The sequence below is a fragment of the Homalodisca vitripennis genome, chromosome 5 (genome assembly GCF_021130785.1).
Source record: "Homalodisca vitripennis isolate AUS2020 chromosome 5, UT_GWSS_2.1, whole genome shotgun sequence".
NCBI classification, from domain to species: domain Eukaryota; kingdom Metazoa; phylum Arthropoda; class Insecta; order Hemiptera; family Cicadellidae; genus Homalodisca; species Homalodisca vitripennis.
In genome coordinates, this window is record NC_060211.1 from 59,306,955 (window position 1) to 59,332,037 (window position 25,083).

Consider the following 25,083-nt stretch of genomic DNA (forward strand, 5'->3'; position numbering starts at 1 on the left):
TGTCAACAGGAAACCCCTCATCATTATGCGGTCTCTTCAGTAAACCCACAGGCTTTGTGTCTCAGCAAAACCTAAAATACCGGCTCCAGTAAATTTTCCCCAGTGGCGACCTGCTAGGTACTCACACTAGCCTCTGTCACCTGGAAGAACCACATTGCTAGGTCCACTAATCCTTGCCGACAACACTATAAATATATCAGCAGTTTACAGTAGATGTGACTGCTTCCCATTATTGCAATTCTTAGAAATTTTTAATACGCAGCGCCAAAGAAATATCACAAATGTCACTTCATTGTTTTGCTCCCTGGAAATTTCCACGTGGTACAGTCGGTGACCAGCGTTAAAGACGTGTTTACAAAAAATGTATGGCCTATTATTAATTATTAAGTATTAGTAGCTAGATTTAATGTATTAAAAAACCTAAACATGTGCTATGATGGAATATGTTACTCTTATTAAAAGTTAACTGGGTGGCATCAGCATTAGAGCACTACGAGAAGTTCTAGTAGAATTAGGCTAAGTGCTTTTACTCGTTAACTGTTACGTATTAAATTTACAACATATATATACTACTTTGTAATGATCTTTACCTTTCAAGTATATTTTATCCTCCATAAATTGTTAGGAAATAAATATTGTACATCTAGATTGATTTTATACGTTTGTTACTAATATATGTTTATGACTTTTATTTCCTTTTGAAATATCAGTTCATAAACAACTAATTTAAAAATCTGTTTTTGACCATTTAACGTGAACTTATGAACCATTTTGTAACATAAATCAAATTTGACCTTTTTCTTTAATATTGTCAAGAAATGTTACGCAACATTTATCCTTCATTATTTTCAAATAACTATTAAGTTACCATCAATATCATTTCCGTTAAAGAAATGTACCGTTATAAGTAAATATGTTTACAAAGATAGTTTTTTATTAATTGTAACTAAATCAATACCGCGTTTTCACCTATAAATCTACGAATATTTGCCTATAACATTTTACTCCTCTGATGGTTTCAAGATTATTGACTTTTAAAAACGTTTGAACGAGTTACGATTATATTAAACTTCCAATATTTAAATTTATTCTCCCATTAGTATTGTTTAGTTATAAATCAAAACTGATATTGAATTTTAACTATTAGAGATGACGGCCACAAGCAAATCTAGCTTTGACTGAGACGGAAAGGGTATTTTTAGCTATTGCTCTATCCAATATAAGTTAATAGCTAGAGTGAGGCCTTGAACTCCTTTTGTAGTTTTTCGCTTTTTGAACCGAGCCTGTTCCAGAGACAAAGCGTATTCATGGTCTTGTCTATAGTAACAAAAAACTCAATATAATATCGGTTTTAGATAATAATGAAAATGCTAAACTTTACAGAGTTAATAAGTACAGTTATAATTAGATAAATAATGCTTTAAGAAATTATTATTTTACGTCTTGCAATTTGTGAGATGTAATGGAAATATCCACGAGAGCATCATTTCCACGTTTGAAACTATTTATTTCAAAATAGTTATGTGTTGTATATGCATTATATAATTTTATTGCCACAATAAACTAATGTACACTATTTATAGATAACCTTTGCAGGAGTCCTATATTTTTACCCATTTCTATTCCTTAAACTCTCGCTCCGCCTACTCACAGCCCTCAGGAACATCTCCCCCCACCACTCCTGCTACCTGTGTAACCCCAGAGGAGTTTTGGGTTTGATGGTCAGTCTCACTTTACCAGTGGTACCTGTCACGAGTGTATAGCTTGTGGTGCGTTACAACTTTTGTGTGAAGTTATTTTGAGAGCAATGGCTGCGGTAGCGGATCTGCTGCACGGACGTCCTCTTCTACCGATGTTCATTCACGCAACGGAATCACGACGGAAGTAAGTAAACTTTACCGTAGGCTATATTATTTTTAATAATTTATATGTGGTATAAAACCTATAATTAGTCACTTTGATGTGCTGTCTTAGCTTCGACATGTCCTATAACATTGTTAGATTATGTTTGTTTTCCTTTCTGCTAAACATAACCTCTCGAATTGTATACAAGCAAGATAAAGTGAACCGAGTACTAAATAATATATATAAAGCATTACTAAGCTAAGTAGAGCGCTAGGCTTACTGGCCAGCGAGGTCCCGCTGCACAGTAATATGTATTAAATTGGTTCACAACAGACAAAACATATTTATATTCATATTTTATATATTTATATACTTGAAGTTAGTCACGGTTTTGCACGTTATTTCGTAGATTTTAACTGGTTATTTCTTATTCGAGTGAATTATATTTTCAACGCCAATGTCAAGTTAGCCTTGTTGCCACCATCAAGAAAATGTTAAAAAGTGCATATGCATGGTCATTTTAAATTGGTCTTAGTATTCTTTTGTTCCGTAGTCGATTTTGTCCTTTTCCTGATATACATCACTGATCAGCGATGCCTAGTTCTGTTAAAATAAACTAAAAATAAATAAAATAAAAGGCTTTAAATAAATTTGTTATTAAAGTAAAATAACAACTTTGTGTTCTATGTTTAATACTTAATATTCTATAAAAATACTGTTTATAGTAAATTAACAATAACACTATTTGCGTGTTTGTTTTCTTATAAACTGTACCATATATTTTTTAATATTTGAACTTCGAGAGCTGGAATTGATACGTTAGTTCAACCGCAAAGTCCAGCGAACTGTCATATTGTAGTGTTCTTGCCGACTACTTCAAAGGCAATCAGTGTTTGGGGTCGAATTATAGAAATCTGACGTATTAGGACAATTTATTGAAGTGCTTTAATAAGTAGATTTCTAGGGTAGAGTACTTAGCTAATCGCTTAAAACTAAAAAGGGTATAAAACTCATGGTTACTACTTGGAAAATGTACACACTAAAATGTAAATAAATTGAAAATAGTGGTCAAATTAATTATCATACATGCTGTCACAACAATGTTTACACATTAGAGTCGATTACATTTGACAGGTCATAACATATATTTTCGCCACTATGATGGGCAGTCCACAAACTTATCTATTCTGTTTAAAATATAGTAACAAGTAAAAAACTGGTAAATTAATATATAAATAAATAGTTAGCTTATAAAAAAAATCTCTGAAAGATTTAATAATCTAGTTTACAATTTTGGTTAAGCACAACATAATGATAAGCTGGACTTACCTGCTCAATGTTTTCATTTGAACAACGCGCTCTAAATATATTTTAATAAATTATATGGTATTTTGATACATTGATTTTTAATTTTGCATTTTTTAATATTAAAAAGCCACGTCAAAAGATTAAGATCTCTCGAATTTTATAAGACATGTAGCCTATATTAAATAATAATGTATATTACATAATAGTTTTTGACACCAAAAAGTACTATAAAAAGAAAGAAATTATTTTAGCAATACAGTATTAATTCATGGTTATAATTTTATATAAACTGCATAACAAATCAGGCTATGGTAAGAACAAAGAAATCAAATGCAGGGCATATTGTTTACAGTTTGAGTGTTTACAAAAAGGAATCACAAACTTCTATAGATGATAATATAAATCATTTTAAACAAAAATATCATAATTATATACTAAGATCCAGAATTCTCTAGTTTAGTCGCTAGTCAACATTTTATATTTTGTTTTAGAAACAATTAATACTTTCAGAACTAGTAAAGGTACACATATGAAACATTGTACATAGCGAGTAAAAACATAAGACAGCAATTTAAATAAAATGGGTGTCATTTGCTTTAAAATTAACAAAATTCCGCCTGTTAAAAATCTTCAAAGTCAAATGTCAAAGAAAGTAGTTGTAATATAATTTTGTACAATAACATGTAATAACATTGTACAAAAATTTACTCGAAACTTGTTATTTAGTAATCTTATAAAAATTCGAAAGTTATCTTTTCAACAAAATCCGTCAGTACATGAGCAAACACAATGACTTTATAGGTATGCTTGTATCAAGCCGGGACCACAATTTTTCAATTTTATAACAATTACTGCAAATAACGGTGAATTTTTTTAACATCTTGTATATTTTACAACTGAAGCAAAACAGCTGATAAGCTTCAACTGATATACGACTGATATACCAGCAGGAACCTATATAAAACTTTTAGCATGCGAGTTCGATATGCAACGTCCAGACTTTCAAGTAATTCCTCTGGGCAGTCCTGCGGTTTAGACGTTCAAAGCAAAAGCAACGATATATTGAAAAAAAAACTGTTCAGATGAAGATAAATTGGTGTTCAATTAGTTTAAAGATTTAATTTTTATTTTAAAAATGTAACCTCCATAATGAGAACAATGCCAAATGTTTGAACCGTCCAGTGAAGAATCAAACTAAAACTGTAAATTTTTCAAACACTTTTCATACAATCAATATATTTCAAAATTGCATACTCACAAAATAGTATACATATGTATATATACATATATGTATGAATATATATTTTTTTTTGTATAAACGATAACATGTAATTGCCTCACGAGTTTCTAAGTTCAAATGTTCAAAGTTCAGTTTGTTTTTAAATCACCAAAAATGAGGTACCTGTAACCTTTTTATCGTCATAAAAAGTAAAACCTACATTTGATAAATAACTTCAATTTTATAATTATCTGAATGCATAAAAAAAATCAAAATTTAATGCAATTTCCGTTATTATAGTTTGTGATTATTGTTCAAATTCGGATCTCAAACCTTGTTTTATCTTAAAGTAGTTTCTTTTTACAACAGTGTTATCTTTTCTGGCTTTTTCATCTAAATTTTTTCTGTCATTCCTTCTCACTTACAAAGCATTTCCCTTTGGAAGAACAATAAATTACGTGAAAGGGGTTGTAAGGGCGGTGGTATTTAACACACGGAAACTGTTTAATTCAAATCTATAAATAGAAGTTACATTTGATAGGCCAGTTTTGATATATAGCAGCCATCCTGAAGCTGCTACGTGGATTTAAGAATTAATCTTTAAAATACAAATATTATTGCGAGACTTTTTTTAATTTACTTTTTTCTGAAGTGGGTTTTAGAATTCGTCGTTCTCTCAATACGTAAAAAATATACAGGGTGTAAAAATAGTCCCGCGATGGATTGGTAACAGCCCGAATAGGTACAGTACTAGGGAAATCATTACTGCACCAACAATCTACTTTTTGTTTGAAATAGCTATAATTGTTATAACTAATTTTAATAACTATAATATATATAAACAAACATGTATTTAATAAGAAAGTAATAAATAGAGAAACTATATCAAAAGATTACTTGGTGTATTCAAAAAGCACAGGTTTGGTATTTTGCGCTTCTTTCAGATTTTTTGGTTCTCATCAAGCAGGTTCCAAATCAACCAGTAAAGGTGTTTTTGTCCGCTCATTGAAATTCACAAGAACACATACTCCGAATTAGCGCTATTAACCTGTAAAAGAAGAGTTGGAACGCTTGAAGTTCAGTTTGATTCTTACGTTGAAACTTATCGGAAATATTGGATACACGGTTTTGGGAAGTGTGTTTGCTGTCGTGAAAAAGCTAGCAAGCAGGGGACGTTTCTAGGGTCGATGAGATATTTGGGTCGATAAACAATAGTGAGTACATGACGTCCATTGACTTAATAGCGTCCATTGAACTCAACCCTTTCCTTGCTGAACATATACGAAAGTTATCATTATTAGGCTGTTAAAATCTTATTTTTCATCGTTTATCTGTAATGGAATCATTGAACTGTCATCTTCTAAAGTAAAATATTTCATAATTAAAGAGTTGAAACAAGTCAAGTATTACTCCATAATAGTAGACTCAAAGCCTGACATAAGTTACACTAACCAATTGTCATTTGTTTTGAGGTTTGATAAAGAAAATGGCATTCCTGTTAAACGATTTCTCTTGTTTTTACCGATTACGGGCCACAAATCTAAAGGAGTTAACCTTAACTCTGTAATGACTGTGTTAACTTTAAACCTCATTGATTTAGTCAACTGCAGATGCAATCGTACGATATGTAAGAAACGGTGTGACGTAGAGTGAGAACCAAGCTACAAACGTCAGAGAAAAAGGAAAATCCAGGCAGAAGAAACCAATGAAAACGAAATTATTCCTACAGTCCGTTATAAATTTTGAGTAGAAACATATGATGTTGTTCTTGACGAACTCAAGTCAGCTTTACTGAAGCGCAGAAACGCTGATGACGTTATTGCGGATAAGTTCTCAGTTTTTAACAACCTACCGTTGTTTTCTTCGACTAACTATTATTGAGCGTGATAAAAAACTTTTTATAAAAATCATTTTTACATGAGTGTGTACACTTCTCTGGCTTTTTGAAGAGTGGCGGTTTTTTATCGATGATTAACCCTTTATCGACGATTAAGCTCATAAGAGAAAAAAAAATCCAGGTGTAATTTCCCAATACAGATATAGCTCTTCGTATGTATTTGTGCTCAGCTGTTTCAAACTGCCCCGCATATCTTTTATTTTCTGCATTAAAATTAATAAAATCTTGCCTAAGATCCAGAATGAATAAAGAAAAAATGAACTTGTTGGCTATTTTTACACATAAAGGCTGAACTTTTGAACCGTGATTAAAAAGTTAAAGACTTAATAGAGGAGATCGGAGTTGTTAAATGTAGGGGGAAACCAATGGAAGAAAAACATAAGAAAGACTTCCGTAAGTAAGAATCATTGATACGTTGGTTTATTAGGTAATGTTTATTAAAGTATTTTATTAATAAAGTTGTATTTGTAGAAGTATACACCTTTTTAAATGTAATTAAAATATAAGTAAGTAAATCTTGGCGTTTTTATGAACAACCGTTTATGAACTCGATAGATATAAGTTTTTATTGAAATAATGACTTTGTGACACATGCATGTTTCAAGGGGCGGCAGTCAGAAAAGTGCCTAGGGGTAAAAAGTTCATAAGTCCGCCCCTGCATATTCAGAGCGTTGTCGTTGTCTATGTGTTGAATAAATAAACCCCAAGTGTTAAATAATCCATAAAACCCCCAAAACATTTTATCAACGACACATATGTTTTGTTATCTTTATAATTTCCATGCGAGACTAATCAAAGTACGGACACAGTGGTAATCTGGAAATGTACACAGTTTCCTCTAGGAAAATTTTAATGTTTGTCTTGTTCTCCCGATAAAAATAATATAAAAATATGTACCACAGTCTCATTTCGGTAAAAACACGTATTTCCAATCCATATAATATATTTCCGGTCTAAGATGTTTTCAGTGCCATATTTGGACGTATCAGTTAAATTTGTGTAGTAAATCATAAGTATTATCATTGTTTTTTTAAATTCTAAGTATTCTGAATAATTTTTTTAGGTCGATGAGAAGAGTTCCGTCCCGTTATGACATCACTCTCAGGGATTTGGACGATGATGAAAAGCCTCATGTCCATTATAGCTGGACAATTTTGGATGCGGTCTTCCATCTTTCTCGACCAGTAAGTAGACATATATCCTTATTAAAATCTATGTTTACTTAGTTCAATACAATTATAACCCTCCTCTACCCTGACTGAATTGGATTGCAAGAGTTTAGTAACATGGATGCATTCCGTGATTATCAGCTTATAACAAATAATGTTTTTTACAAGATCTGGTATTTATGAATTTTTTTAAAATTATTATCAATACATGAACATTAATATTAACCTTCAGAAAGTATATCTTTAAAATAATGAAGGTATGATATATTAGGTCATTTAAAACTTATATTCCGATAAACTATTAGAATTTATTTCGTGAAGAATACCTTTAATCTTCAGTTGTAGGTGTCTAAGTTTGTGTTTCAACAATGTAAATGTTTAAGTAAACGTTTATAATAAAAACTTTAATTTCGATAACTTTGTTATTTAGTTACTACCAACCGACCTCAGATTTCCACGAGCAACGACTACCGAGAAACTTAAGGAAGCACCGTGTTTAACAGAGGGCCTGTACATCTGGGAGATGGACTGGCCATCTGAGACTCGCGGCAGCCATGCTGTGGTGGGAGTTGCCACAAAAGGTGGCTTAATGTATCCCGTAAAACGAAAGGTAAGTTGTGGTTAACATATTTTTATTTTTATTAAGAATGTCCCTTCCTATGGATAAGTCCTCATCATAATTTTTCGTTTCCTTTATAATAGCAATACAGTGTGCTTTTCCTCTCCTTGGTTTTGCTTTTTGACTAGAATCATTGAATACTTAATGATTTCGATGTCCATTCATTACAATGAATGTTAAACAGAAATAAGCTCTTTCGATTACTCAAAATTAATTTTACAGTGTACATCTGGATTGGTTTTATTACGTTGCTAGTAATGTTTTCATATGTCTAATCTTAGCATATAAAAAGACCTTCAAATTAGAAATTCTTACTCTAAAAGAAACAATTCGTGATGGTATTGTTATTTTTAGTTGTATAAAATATTTTTATAATTTTTGAATACACTTACAAACAATTACATATCGAGCAAAAGAAGTAACCTCTCTGATTTATAGATTTAGAGATATGCCTTCACATAAGCAAACTTGATAAATTTGTGATCATAATTCATGTAAATGTAATAGTATATACCATAAACTTATATAAATTTATATTTGTCAATTGGATATCAAGTATTCTCTTTGTTTGAAGGTTATTTTTGACGATGGAAGGATTGTGAAGGAAACAGGATTTTTCCGGACATTTGCCATCGTTAAGTGAAACAAGAAAACAGTAACACTACGTTTCGAGATCTGCTATCTGATCTCTTCTTCAGGTAAAGAACTAACCTAATACATAATTACAAACTAGGTTAAAATAAACAAATCTTACTAAAGCGTTGTGGCACGCCTGAGTCAGGAATCACAACCTACATGTTGTATGTCAACTTCACTAACACTAAAGACATGCACTTAATAAAAAACTATACAAAACACCAATCATTAAACTAAACTACGGAATACAGGTCACAATATGTCTTCACTCGTCTACTAACCATTTACGACTGACGGAAATGGCCATTTCCGTAGTTTAGTTTAATGATTGGTGTTTTGTATAGTTTTTTATTAAGTGCATGTATTTAGTGTTAGTGAAGTTGACATACAACATGTAGGTTGTGATTCCTGACTCAGGCGTGCCACAACGCTTTAGTAAGATTTGTTTATTTTAACCTAGTTTGTAATTATGTATTAGGTTAGTTCTTTACCTGAAGAAAAGATCAGATAGCAGATCTCGAAACGTAGTGTTACTGTTTTCTTGTTTCACTTAACGATGGCAAATGTCCGGAAAAATCCTGTTTCCTTCATCAAGTATTCTATTTTTACGTTTTTTCCAGTCATGTTTTGTGAAATATCCCGGTAGAAAATAATGTTAAATGAATCATTTTATTAGTATTAAACATAGAAAGATAGTCTGACTGTAAAATATGTTTAATTATTCTAAATATCAAAGTGTAAAATTTACTTATGAATCTTATTATATATTTATTTTTACAGGCAGACAGTGAAGAACCTGCCCATCGATCCTGGGGATGGGATCTGGTCACCACCAAACTCATGGTGGATGGTTTCGTCCACGATGGCAGTGATAATAAATGCTACCCTCTCCAACAAGGTAGCAGTTTATATGTCGTCCCGGATAAGTTCCATGGTGAGTTGTTGATTACTTTCTTCGTTCATTGTATTTGTATGGGATGGTTTGTATGATATAAGGGATGTATTTAAGTATTCATTAGTAATTTTTATACTATTTTCTTTTAAAGTTACAGTTTTTATTATAATATTGTAAGATTAATATTCAATTATATCAATGGAAGTGTTCTCTACTTCCAGATATATGTTTTATTTGTAAAAAGACAATTAGAGAAATTTAAATTCGTACGGCATAAGAATGAAAACGGTGCTATTACATAATTATATATTGTACAAAATGCATAAAATTAATTAACATGAAAGTAATAAAAGTGAAACACCCGGAAAGTATTACATTCTGTCGAGTTGAAGTATTTTTATAATTAATAAATATAACATGTTAAAATTGGAGTGCAATAAAACACTGTACAAGACTAAACATAGAAATATCACTAATAATACTGTTCTGTTACAGTTGTGCTGGATATGTCAAACGGCACTTTGTCGTTTATTGTGGACGGAAAGTGGTTGGGGACAGCGCTCAGCGGGATCTCCGGGCACTGCCTGTACCCTATCGTTACATCTAGACAAGGTAATTGCCGTATCTGGCGTTATCTCAGGTGGTAAGTATGGTCTCTTAAGTAAGTATGTAGTATAAGTCTTAAAATTTAAAAATTACTAAAATGTTTGATTGAAATAATTTAAACTTAAATTAGAAATAATTTAAATAAAAGAGGCATGGGTAATAGTTTGTGAGACAAAAGGATAATTCTTAAAAACAAGGATTAGAATACATAGTGATTTTAATTATATACTAATTCAAAGTGTAATAGGTTAGATAAATTCAGAACTTGCTTAGAATCAAGTCATTGTCTATGCAATGACTTTTGATACGAAAGTCTTAAAACTCTTTTCATTGAATTCTGACAGGTTATCGTATAATATGACAAATCAGTGAATTTTCTAAAAACTACGTAGGATTTAAAAATTGTTTTTACAACACGTTTATTTTTATGCTGAGTAAAATAACCGCAGGTTGAGTTTACCCATCCCCTCTTATTTTACTTGTACGTTTTATACCTCTTATACTTGATGAATTATTTCATTAAAATAAATATTTAATAATAGGTTATCAAATTAAAAAATATGTATTAATATTTGTTAGTGTAGACAAGTAACATTAGTTTTCATGTTATGTTAGCATATGTATAAGGTTTGTGTTTGAAATGTAATGTGTAGTAGTATTTATTAGCTTGTAAATACTATAATCTTTTTTTGTAAATACTTGGAGTTTTTATGTTCTAGAAAATGTTATGATAAATATTTGAATGTCTTGTGATACTAGGAAGTAATTTTTAGTTATATTTGGTATCATTAACAAAATAATTGTTTAGTTTTTTAGGTACATGGCTGTAATAATCCTTTATTAAAAAGGATAGCCAAAACACATTTTTAAGGCTGCCGTTGGAGGTCCAAAGCCCTCATGAGAAAAGTCGATGGAAAATGTGATCGCACAAAACAATCTTATGAGTATACCGTATGTCTGACGATGACTAATACGGTATATCCAATCCTCTGCGAACGGCGTTGGGAGCAGGTTTGGTGATTATATTAAACTTACTATTTGAGAGTATTCAAATTAATTCACATATTCTCCGTGTGTTATTTTATTTCAAATACTTTAACATGTTACGTAAAATATAGTGTATACTTTAACATGTTGTTATACACTTCTTCCCGCAAAATAACGCACAGACAGATATTTGTTAATATTTCCTTTGCTAGGGGAAAGCAGGGGTAGAGCATCCAATTTATCCTTGTATCCTTCCTTAACAATGAGAAGACTTGTAATTGCATCCCGTCACCTGTTAAAATCATCTAACATTCTTATTTTTACTATTGATGCATTAATGTTATACTATCGGAGTAATATTCTTCCTATTTTTTAAGTTTCAACTGACTTTGTACCCCTAAATTAAAATGTTTGAGGCTGGCATTAGTCAAAATTAGAGATTTTACGATTATATTTTAATGACATTTGTAATCTTTAATAAATTCTGACTGATAAAATGGTTATGTATGTAAATGTAAAAAAGAATTATTAAACAGGTAGTAAAACATAATATTCATTGTTGGGCTTTCCATATCTTTCTTGGAATTACTGTAGCTAGACAACTTACGACTAAAATTGGACGCATAAACTGCCCTTAAATTACTGTCCCTAATCTACTAAATTTACCTGATGTAATAACATTATTTTAATTTTTATCTATGATTAGTAAGGGAATCGATTTTGTATAATATTCTTGAACCAAGTACCTGTCTGACGCCCTGGGTACCCCGTTACTTTACAGGTTGGATTTATTATTTGGGCACTAAAACAGGCGCTGGCCGCGGTAAATTGACAAACCCTCCTCTATTAAACCTGTATTAAGAAATATTCATTGTAAATAGAGGTTATCAAAATTAAATTTCCAAAATATGTATTTAAAGAGCTTTGTACCAAATCAATTCAATGCTGTTACCATCCGGTCAAGGTCAGATTACAATTAATAATGGCAATTTATAATAGCTTTTTCATATAATACTAAGATTCTTATATATTATAACAAAAACTGTATAGTAACTGTGTCAATCGGATAACAATTTCCTCAGTTATGAATTTTCATAAGTGAAGTTTGTTTCAAAAGCACCAAACACTGGAACACTTTTTCGCTTTTACCAACGTAAAAATTTGAAAATATGATTTTAATTAATTGTATATTTTTAAAAAATAATAAAGGGAAATTATAAGTTAACTTCTGTTATTTTTGCTATTCAAGTTGGTTCGTTGTTGATGTGCAAACTAGGGCACTTGTACTTTTTAATCTGAGAGTAAACCCACATTGTAAGTCTACGCGAATCCATATCACGCTACATTAGGAATGATTATTTTATAATAAAATACAGAAAGAATAAATTATTTTTTAAACACCTTTATATAAATCTGTATAATAATATGCATCAGTTGGGAAAATAACTAAAGTTTTGATCTTAACAAATCTAAACATTTTTTGAACTAAATTTCAAGAGCAAATTTGTCCCTGAATACACAAAGCAGTAACGTGTGTTTTCTTGTCTGTTAGTTCGGTATGTTAGAGAAAAGTAAATCCAAAGTGAAGGAAACTTATTTTATACCATTTAGTATTACATTTCGATTTAGAAATTTCATACGTAAAATTATAATTAAATTTACTTTTTTGCGTAATATATATTTAATATTAACTAAATATATTTACTGTCTCGTATATTTTTTACGAAAATTGACTTAAGTCTGGTATTAAGTAAACAGTTGAATTTCGTGGACCTGAAAGTTACAATAATCTTACCCACTTAAACAACTACTTTTAGTTTTTAAATAAAAAAGAGAAATACTATACCAGACAACTGTTTATATACGTTTAACTGTTTTTCTGTAATTTGTATATATTGCATATAAAGAATTAAGTATGTTACATAAAAGCCTTCCGTTTCTGACTACATCGAAACATTGCTTACACAATTAATCCCTGGCTTAGTTATTATTTGTGTATACCTGAGTAATTGTGTAAATAAATGAGATTGAATACGTGTTCTCAGTATTGTGGTACTACTTTTTAAGCACTGTCCAAAGGAATTTCGTTACGTTTAGTCAGAAAAGAACTATTAATAGTTTCCACGAAAGATTGTTTGTTGTGAGGCTTTAGCCTTTGTTTCTCAAAACTATTCATTATAACAATATAACATTAAAAGTAACAGATCAATACGAAGCAGATTCACAGACGTGTTGAGCGCCGGTATTGTTAATATTACAAGGGGTCGTAATATTGAGAAGCCGCCGTTTCTAGAGACAGTAAAGGTATTTATGATATGGTCAGCGAAGATTAAGCAAATAAAACGAGCATATTCGGTAATTATTAAATAACTCATAGAATATTATTTATATATGATCTGTGTCTTATAACAAAATTTAAAAATTTATTATGTTTAAATAATCCCAGGTATTTAATCTATGTCCAGAAATCAGAATATTGCTAAAAGAAGATATTATATTTTTATAAGTTTATACATGGACAAAAATGTTTATGTATTCTAAATTAATTTAAAAATAGTCATAACATTACTAGCAGGATTGGCATTCTGGTTGAGTTTGCTATCAGCCTTTTGAGTTAACTGACAATTAAATACATAATCACATAATTATTCAAACCATAGATTCATTCAATTATTTGACTAATGGAGCTAGAAGAGCTTAACATTCCCGTAACTTCTGGTACTCGATCAAGTGGTATCTTCAGGCTATTTCATTGCACAAGGGATCACGTATTCCACAACCCGTCAGTGTAAACTGCAACTTTAGAATTTCATGAAAAGGAACAGTTACTTAAAACATCCAGACCATATAAATAAATAGCTGGGATCCTTATCTAAAGACTGAATGTAATCAATGTATTCAATGTTATATGGTTATGTTAAAATCCTAATTGCAAATATAATCTAGTAACAAAAAATCTATACATACGGAAATATTTTTAAAAACTTCACAAAACTTAAAACTTGTATTGCTACAAATTAATTTATTCTCCTTAACTCAAAATACAGCAGAATTGATTACATAGTGATTATGCGTGATAACCTTAACCTGATGAGCTTATTGTAACTGAGCACGGCTTCCAACAAGAAACAATAAACATTATCAAATTCAAAATCACGAAATGATAAAACATTTTCAACGTAAACAATTCAAAGTGGGTAGTGTGGACATTTTTGTCAAAATTACGACCCTCAAAATCTAACAGCATATCACACTTAAATTTTTAGACCGAATATATAAAAATTAATTCGAATTGAATTGGGAAAGTATTTGTTTAGGATTGTAACGTTCCCAATGGCGGAAGCAACTTTTTGTGGCAAAGCTCTTTAACACTCTTTTACGAAATCTAATAATATTTTATAGTAGGAGACGTACACTTTAACGCGATGAACAAAACTTACACCTTACTCAAGGGCTTCGCGATGTCATCGATTTCTTCAATTTTAATTGATCCATAAACAGACAAACACTAGTTACCACAGTACCACCATCGTAAACGTGATCACTCATATCCCAGTAACACAATTTCAAATTTAATTTAAAAGTCATTAGCCATTTAATTTAAAATTAAAAAATGGCTAATGGTGTTCTTCAGACCTCTTATTTATTTGCTTTATTTGCGCAGACTTAAGTCAGTTATCCACCATGGTATTAATTCAGTACTTGGATGACACGGTTCTCCGTTTGAAACCAATTGAACAAAAGAAATCTTATCATTCATGGTAATTGAATTCATGTAATCAGTATTCTGGTGAAATGGATTTTTAAACTGTCTAATCATAATAAAATGTCATTAACCTCTGCCTTTAACCTAATATATTGCGGCCTGGTGTTCTTTTAAAGGAAGCAAACTCAACAAAGATTCTGGGGATGTGCTTTGATTAAGTTTGGCGTAGGCTACTTTGATAAACGCTATAAGTAAGTCTTAATAAAAATATTGGTAGAATAAATAAACAAAGTACGATTTTTAACTGTAACTTTAAACTTTTTAAAATTCTAAAATGCAGAGAGTGTATAAAAAAGCCTGTGCTTCTATCATTGTTAAATACTGTATTACTACACCATTAGGAGGTACATGTATGGGATAAATTTAATGTAGCTTGTAGGCTATATCTTCAAAAATGGAGGCGATGAATAAACGATTTACGGAAAATTTTTGAAACACTATACACAAATTTAAGTTAATATTACTGGATTGATACATTAACTAGTGTTTTTGGACATAAATAATCACTATCACCTAAAAGAGTAGTAAAGATCAGATTACATATAAACTTACGTATATGCAATCCGTAGAACATAATTATCTGAATCTTTAATTGGTTGAGAGGCTGTAAAGTTTTATAGATTAAAATAATTTTGTTGTAATATTGAGTAGTATTCTGATACATACGAACCACGTACATGTTAAACAGTTCACATCCATGCCACTAAGGAGTCAGTAACGAGATAGTTGTATTTCTAAAGTTAGCCGCGATGCTTCTTCTAATCCGCTGATTTTTTCTTTGGTTTTCGTTACATTTCCCATCGGCTTTTCTCATGAGGGCTCTGGACCTCCAATGACAGCCTTAAACATGTTTTTTGTTTTTTTGTTTTTATTCTATTTTTAATTTTTTACATAATTATTATTTAATTTTTACACAGTTTTCCAGTTAAGTTTTTTTGTTTTTTACATAAATATATTTTTGGCGTCCTCTTCAAAGTTCAATGACGAGAACCTGCAACAAAAATAATAGTTAAATTTAAGTATACTGAAACTTAACGAACGTATTCAATCATACCGATATATTTATATACAGTAATTTTAATAACTTTACCCATACAAATATAATGAGGACTAATTCAACTTTTAAATAAATTCTAGACTTCGGAAAAGCATAAGGAGAAAGAAAATTTAGTACAAAATAAATACATGCGTAACCTGATATAATGTATCTGATATAAGTTTGAACAATCATTTAATTAATTTACATATTAAACTAAAGAAACATAAATTAAGTAGTAACTACTCATATTATTATCTGAATGTAATGCAAGTGTTTTAGAGAGAGAGAGAGAGAGAGAGAGAGAGAGAGAGAGAGAGAGAGAGAGAGAGAGAGAGAGAGAGAGAGAGAGAGAGAGAGAGAGAGAGAGAGAGAGAGAGAGAGAGAGAGAGAGAGAGAGAGAGAGAGAGAGAGAGAGAGAGAGAAGAGAGAGAGAGAGAGAGAGAGAGAGAGTGCCAGGAGTGGAGACTGAATGTGTTCCGAATTTCATAAGGACACCTTAATCCGGGTGAATAATACAAACTATAACCTATGAAAAATCTATAATCTCGTATACAATATATTCCTTAAAAGCATCGACATTAACGTTAATTGCTTGGCCTAAACATCTCATTGTAATATTTGTAGTCACGGAAAACAAATCCAATTGCAAATGTCTGAAAGTCACTCATTCTACAGCTAAAGCCACTTAATTTAAAGAACAAAATAGCCTACATCGAATTGCATTGTCCGTAACTGTAGGAATACAATTTGACGATATTAGTGTTGTCGTTGCTGATGCGTGTGTTACAATTAAAAAGGATCTTGCCGCTGAAGAGGAAAGTAACGATAATTGTTTTGAAATTTTAAAAATGATATCGCCTTAGTGCACTATCGTGTTGGTAGAAAAATCTGCACTTCTTACCGTTGTGCCTAGCAGGAACGTCCTGACAGCTTGACAGCTGTTTTTTTTTATTTTCTGTAGCTCATGGTTATGTTATGTTGATGTGTTAAGTTCTGATTGGTTAAACAGGATTCTTTTTTTATTTTTAAATAGAAATTAATCACAGTGTCTTGCTAAACATCAGTCTAGAGAACGGCTCGACCAATATAATTATTTACGAAAATATAATTAAATAATAGGAAGTTTTATAAGAAAACTAAGATCGAAAAAGTGGCCGGGAATATTTTACAATTCGGAAAAATAATATATAATTTTCAAAACCAAATTTTACTGGCAATAAACGGACGTTGGCACTTTAAGTTGAAGTCTAGGAGGCTAGAACTAGTAGGTCTAAAGTTACCAAACTTTCCACAATCGTCATGACAAAAAATATGATAACTAAGTTTGTAATTTCAACAATTCCAACATTGGTTCTTTGAACGAAATTTCTCAATGCATCATGGAACACAATCACTTTAGAGATATGCTTATGCAACATGAAGGTAGGGTTACAATTTAAAAAAATCATACAAGAGTCTTGTGGCATGCATAAGCATGTGTTAGGTGAATTATTCACCTGAGGAAGAGATGAGATTGCAGATCTTAAAACGTAGTTTTTTTATATAAACGATGAATAAACACTAAATATTCACTCACTTTTAAAACATACTTGAATATCAATTATGTAGACACTTAACGTCTATAATGCCGTATTCTTAATTTAAAACGTGGGCCATCCAAATATGCAATTATCTGCAATACACTAGGCAGTCATAAACCTGACTGGAATCAGGAGTTTAGGTATGCGTCTGTCTGAAAACATCTAAAACATTGAAGACGATAAAGACGAACTCTTTGCATTCTGCTAACGTCTGAGACACCTACACTACAAAAGAAGTCTGCCTGGTTTACTCAGCAGTCATCCAGATGAATATATGTGACGAGGTGTCCTCATTGTCTAATATGTTTTTAATTGTGCACCAGATATAAATTATTTAGACGGCAGTTATTGAGAACAGTATTTATAATATTCAGCGACTTGACATTTTACTCATTACTGAATTTAAAATACTACTGCACTAGTTTATAACAACAAACTCCCGTGACATTTTATCATAGGAAACGGGGTTATGATGACAGAATAGTTGTCACTAACTCAGTTATATATTCCCATCACAAGTTGACTGTATTGTTGGTAGACCTGTTACTTTCTTATTGTTACTAACTTACTTGCCGTGTATATTATAGTTGTACTAAAGCACGTATTGTATAAGTTATCTATGTCATATAGTGCATCACATTAAATTATATTATATTTTTTAGGTGAACCAACTATTCTCTTTCGAAAAATCCCAACATTTCCGACTATCCGGAAGTTCATTTAATCGTTTTACTATCAAGAGTGCACTGTAAGGAGAGAAATACCAATGCCTATATTCTAAAATGTATTACAGCATTGTTTACATTTCATACACTAAGATACGCTTTGATCAGGATTAGCACTATATTTTAAGGCATGGTCACACAATTCAAGTTTAGTAACATAGTGTGTTAGCATTTTTGTAAAGTATAATAATTATGCTGTAATGTACGATTTCGTTAAACTGAAAAACACCTCACAACTTTAGACAACCCACCTTACAACTAAGGCAATACGTTCTTTATATGTATTAAACCACTCATATTTCATAATGAAAATCATAGTTTTTTATAAATTTTGCATAACATTACCTCTAATATTGAACATACAAATGTGTCCAAGTAATTGTTTGACTTGAATGGATCGCCTAGTTTAGATAGTTATCCTCCAATATGTTTTTAAATCGTAGAAGCTACTCAAATTTAATTTGTTTTATATTTTCATATTGAAATAAGCATGTTGATGAGTATTGTCTTAATTAAAGTGATATTGTTGTTATACCGCACAAAACAAAGAAAATAGTTCAATTTTTGGATACAGTTAACGATTGTCTATTTTTAAGATTTCCAGTTTGATAACCTATTCAATTACAACGAGTCAATTTGTTAATGTTACTTTTTTATATATAGTTGTATTTTGGACATATCCAGAACATTTTTATAGTATCTGGGGACCCAAAGTGAATATTATAAACATAAATATAAATATTACAGGCACTAGTACTTTCTAATACAAGAAAATTATATGAAAATTATTTTAAATTTTAATGCTAACTGTAAATTGTAACTGCTAATTAAAGGTTTGTTCCGTAGCTCTAAGTGGGACTGCACCGACCGACTACGACTCCTTACCGACCTTTTACCCAGGGAAGTTTCCCTGACCCAAAGTCCACTAATCCTTACCAACAACACCATAAATACATCTGCAGTTTACAGTAGAAGTAGCAGCTTCTAATTATTACAATTCATAGAAATGTGAACAGTGCCGGCACTAAACAAGCCTCACTTAAACGTCTCTGCATTGTTTGATTTCTGGGAATTACCATGCACTCCGAGGAGTGTGCAGCTTTTGACGATCTTTTTTCAAAATTGTTCCGAATTACTAAGTGATTTTTAGTCACATTTTTAAACAAAAATTTTGTTTAGAAGCAGAATGTTTAAAGTACACATGCTAATTACATGTGTACATGTGTAATTAGGTGCTTTGTTTTTGTATCTATATCTACTACAAGTTTACAAGGATGTACTTGGTGTAAATTATCAACCTACCAGTAAACTGTGTAAAAATGTTCACTGAGATTCATTCAAATTAGGTGAGCATCAAACCAACATTCAAAAAAATTTAGAAGTTTAAGAAGCATTATAAATTATTTTTCCTTATTTAAAACTTATTATCATAATGTGCCTATTAACGTTACAGAAAGATCCTGTGCATCATGAAATAACTTACTTTGAGCTCTCTCGCAATGTAAATTATTCATATAAATATCACTCTTAAATGTTTATTTGTATTATTGTACCATAAACATTTTTATATACCAACTATAACTTAAATATGACGTACTTTTACCTGTAAAAACTATTTGTAAAAAATAACTATATCTTAACTATAGAGGAAATATTAAAACCTATTCTTTTCGTTTCTAGTGCAAAATGTACATGTGTTAACAAAATTAGAATAAACATTTTGTTTAAGATATATTTTTAATTAAGACAATTGTAAAGAAATCCAACTAGAATATATTTTATGAAACTACAAAGTCCTTCTTTTTGAATTGGTAACCAAAACAGACAGACGTAAAGTATCTGACATTAATTTTGAGAAATTTAACATTTTTTAATCATCATATTAGACAAATTAACCATGAAGAATTGTCCGTTTTAAAAGGACTGTTGTTTTGTAAATTGTTTGGAAATTGCAATAATTTTCTAAACATTTGTTTTGAGCTGTTTTACAGTTAGATATCTATAAGTGAATTCACTGCTTGGACCATTACAGAGTAATAATGTACGACTGAACGTCTCCAACACGTTGGAGTTTCTTGGAGTTTTAGCAAGAAATACGGTTGCTAATAGGCATAGGGAATGCTTCATCACTCACATTTCTCATGTATAAATACTAATAGGCATAACCTATTATAGTAGTCCTTACAATACAATCAATTTGAGCTTGTTTGACATGCAAAATAAATAATTGCTTGTGCAATGGTAATATTTATTATCTCAAAGAGCATTCTGGCAATTTCAAAACCCCCTAATTCGAACTAGGGTGTGCGCTCAATCATGATTATATTGTTTTTGAGGGGGTTTGATCTATAAAACCTGGGAGTATTTACTTTGGTTCCGCTGAGACTAAAATTAGTTTCTCAAATAGTAAATGTAATGAATATGTTATATTTTGTAACTGTAAAACTATAACTTCTGCTCAGACATTACAACTAATTTCCTCGAGGAAAGAAACTCCTATTCTTTCAATCCACAGTAACCTTTCTTCCCCTGGATATTACTTTCCTGAAAAAATAAAACACCCTGATCAACTTATTCTGCTTATAAAGATTACCGTATTTAGTCAAGTAAGTTTTAGATAGTAAAACCCCCTTTATGGTTTAAATCCCCCGTGTTACTGATTTGCTTAGAGCATACAAGGTCACGTCCATTTACTGGTATACTCAAAACTTGAAATTTGTGCAAAATTATACCTTAATCCATGTAAGCACTAGAATACACCTGAAAGCTAGCAATTTCTTTATTTGAATTTCTCTAAAAAATTCATCATAGCTGACCGGTGCTGTTTTTCTCCCGAGCTGTGTACTGGGGAAATCAGAGATCATAGCTCAAATGCAATGGAAAAAGAGTTTTAAATTTCCTATGATAAAGGTCTGGACTTCCTGACAAGCCCATTTTAGAAATTAACTTTCACATGAATCTTCTTATTCCTGAATTATTTAACAGTCACCTCCAGAGCTGTTAAATAACAGCGCTGTATCCTCCAGCGAGCCAATGACGAGTAACTGATACATAACCATTCATTTGCCAAACTTTCAATAGCCGCCATCTTGAAACCTTAAGAAATATCAGAAAGGGGAGAAAATAAAAGTTGTATACAATAAAGTTTTATATGTACAATGTATCTCTTTAGATACAGTAAAACTAGTGTAAAGATGTCAGCTGTTATAGTTTAATATTTATAGTTTATAGACAAAACTGAACTACGAGCATGATACATTGTTCTCTCTGTAGAGGGTATCCCTAGCCGGACGAAACTGCGACTTTCGATTTATTTAATATGTGCACCGGACCGTAATGCCCCTTACCCACAATAAAACACATCCCCTGTTCTAGTGAAAGATTTAATAGGCATACTTTAGAAGGACCATTTTGGAGATCCCATTGTCTCATTACTATCAGATTCAGCAAACACTGTAAGGGTCAATTTTATACCCCCTTTTTTATTACATGGGGAAAGGTTTATTTTGCCAGAGATGTTTCATATAGTTATTGTTGTTTTCTGACAAAAGATGTGTCAAGTTTATTTTCGTCGATAGCCATTGCCATTCCATTAGAAAGAGTTTATTTGAGGTTAGGGAACCTCGCTGCAGCGTCCGCCGACGACTGACGAAAACACGTGTCTGTTCATGACCGGCTGGCAGTCTATTGATACAGCCGACCCGACACGAGACGAGGAGTTCGCTTTCTGACTTCGTTGCGGAATTGTAGAATCGATTCGAGGAAAGGAGCCCAGTATCGGAAAATAGGCAGTCACCATATATCATCTTTTTGTGAGTCACCACGATTTGTACTCATTAAGAAAATTTGATGAGAATACGAATATCTAGTGTTAAATTATAAGGTTAAATATCAAAGTTCATACTGATTGGTTGACCTTGAATTTTGCGGAATCTTTGAGAAAGATACCATCACGTTGTGGCCGTAATCGCCTATATGCATAGGATAGGATATGTTAGGAGCAGTTAATAGGTTACTGTAGTTAGTGACAGTAATTTATCTATTTATCAGTAAATATAGGTTCTACTACCTATCACTACCTTTCATAGTTTACAAACGAGTATTTTGCATCCTATAAGCTGTATAAGCTTGTAATCCTATTCCTTAAATTAACAATTCGGTGCGTAGGATATGTTAGGAGCAGCTAATAGGTTATCGTAGTTAGTGACAGCAATTTATCTATTGAATATAGGTTCTACCACCCATCACTAACTTTCCTGGTTTGCAAACGTGTATTTTTGCATCGTATAAGCTTGTTATTCTATTCCTAAAATTAACAACTCGGTGTGTAGGATAGGTTAAGCGCAGCTAATAGGTTATAGTGGTTAGTGACAGTAGCATATCTATTGTAGATAGGTTCTACTAACCTTCACTATCTTTCCTAGCTTGCATAAGAGTATTCTACATCCTATAGCTTGTTATCATAGTTACTTGTATAAGCTTGTTATTCTATTCCTAAAATTAACAACTCGGTGTATAGGATAGGTTAAGCGCAGCTAATAGGTTATAGTGGTTAGTGACAGTGGCATATCTATTGTAGATAGGTTCTACTAACCTTCACTATCTTTCCTAGCTTGCATAAGAGTATTCTACATCCTATAGCTTGTTATCATAGTTACTTGTATAAGCTTGTTATTCTATTCCTAAAATTAACAACTCGGTGTATAGGATAGGTTAAGAGCAGCTAATAGGTTATAGTGGTTAGTGACAGTGGCATATCTATTGTAGATAGGTTCTACTAACCTTCACTATCTTTCCTAGCTTGCATAAGAGTATTCTACATCCTATAGCTTGTTATCATAGTTACTTGTATAAGCTTGTTATTCTATTCCTAATATTAACAACTCGGTGTATAGGATAGGTTTAAGAGCAGCTAATAGGTTATAGTGGTTAGTGACAGTGGCATATCTATTGTAGATAGGTTCTACTAACCTTCACTATCTTTCCTAGCTTGCATAAGAGTATTCTACATCCTATAGCTTGTTATCATAGTTACTTGTATAAGCTTGTTATTCTATTCCTAAAATTAACAACTCGGTGTGTAGGATAGGTTAAGCGCAGCTAATAGGTTATAGTGGTTTAGTGACAGTAGCATATCTATTGTAGATAGGTTCTACTAACCTTCACTATCTTTCCTAGCTTGCATAAGAGTATTCTACATCCTATAGCTTGTTATCATAGTTACTTGTATAAGCTTGTTATCCTATTCTTAAAATTAATAGTTTGGTGCATAAGATAGGTTAGGCGTAGCTACGTGGTCAATATACTAGATATAGCCTATATAAAACTTCCATAGCTCACAATCATATGTTTTGCGTACTGTAAGTCGTGTAAGCCTAACAGCCTAAGCTTAAAGTTATTGATCGACGCTAGGATAGGCAAGGAACTTAATTAGGCTATCTGGGTAACAGCACTGTTTACAAAGACATTAGTCATTGGTTTATCAAACCTCTCAATTATAACCCTAGTTCCGAAACGTGTGTTTTGCACCCTGGAAACAGCATTAGCTTTACTTCCTACTTCGAAAAGTATTACGGGGTTGTAAGCTACAACAAACTCTTAGTGCTTGTTAGTATCAATAGGTTTGATACTAAAAGTCTACGGAGAAAAAATAGCACATACGAAATACCTGTATTATAGTTGAACTAGGATACTTGTATTGAATAACCTGAACAAATTTACTTGGAGGAACCCAGCTGCTTCGCAGGGGAGGAATATAACTCTACTCCCCCTAGATATTTTGCTCTTAGGTTAACTTTATATGATAACGTTAGTATTAGAAAATTTGTTAGTAAAGAAGGAATTTGCTTGGTTTGATATATTTAATATTTATTTTTGATATTCGTAAATTAAAAACATAACCTCAGCTCAACACAGTACAATAACAGCCGCTGAAGAAACTAGCAGACGATACAAGGACCGATTTGAGTCAAAGGCTGTGGAATACAAGATTTCGCGGACCACCGATATTAAAATCTGTTTTTTTCTCACGCACAAGTGATTGCTGAATATTCGTCGTTACGATAGAATTTCATACTAAACGTCATATTTTAGAACGGAGCATTGACGGTTGTAGTTAACAATTATTTGAGTGAAATCGCGAAATATAGAACAGAAAACGGTGATATCATTCCATTGAAGAGTTCAGAACTGAATTCACTCTGAACAACTAAGTTTTTTGTTCATTTACGTTTAATATTGTTTCTAGATTTCTACCAGCGTAAGGTGAAGACCCGGGTATGATAAAAGTGGTATTCTTACTAGATTGGATATATGCTGTTGCTAATAATGAGTATTAATAAGTTAAAAAAGCACCGAGTCTTCAATAACACATTAACAATAACATAGGTGGAAGTGTGGATGGATCTATATACTTTGTATTTATTAGACGTTTACCTGTTTGTTGCATATGTTTCTAGAAGTTGAATGCTTCAAACTTGTTTCAAAATTTGTGTCCTACAACCAATTTAAAGTATCGTAGTAAATTGTACACATTTTGAAAAGCCTTTTATTTCAGTAAAAAATGAATACAATAAGTCATATGTCTAATGAATTACAACTAAATGTTACGATTACAGTGAATAAAAACAATTCTGTTATAGTTGTGCTGGACATGATGGACGGCACTTTGTCGTTCATTGTGAATGGGAAGTGGCTGGGGACCGCTCAGCGGAATTGCCGGGCACTGCCAGTACCCGATTGTCAGCTCCAGACAGGGTAACTGTCGCATCTGACGCTGGCTCAGATGGTAAG

The 25,083-nt window shown here is 31.7% G+C and overlaps 1 protein-coding gene across 1 annotated transcript; it reads left to right on the plus strand.

Annotated features, from left to right (window-relative positions):
- Positions 1-1,807: 1,807 nt before the first annotated feature.
- LOC124363485 (protein gustavus-like) lies at positions 1,808-25,051 on the plus strand. Its single transcript, XM_046818734.1, has 6 exons — positions 1,808-1,884; positions 7,333-7,453; positions 7,869-8,048; positions 9,474-9,627; positions 10,084-10,200; positions 24,933-25,051. The coding sequence occupies exons 1-6, from the start codon at positions 1,808-1,810 to the stop codon at positions 25,049-25,051; spliced, it is 768 nt and encodes a 255-aa protein (XP_046674690.1).
- Positions 25,052-25,083: the final 32 nt, after the last annotated feature.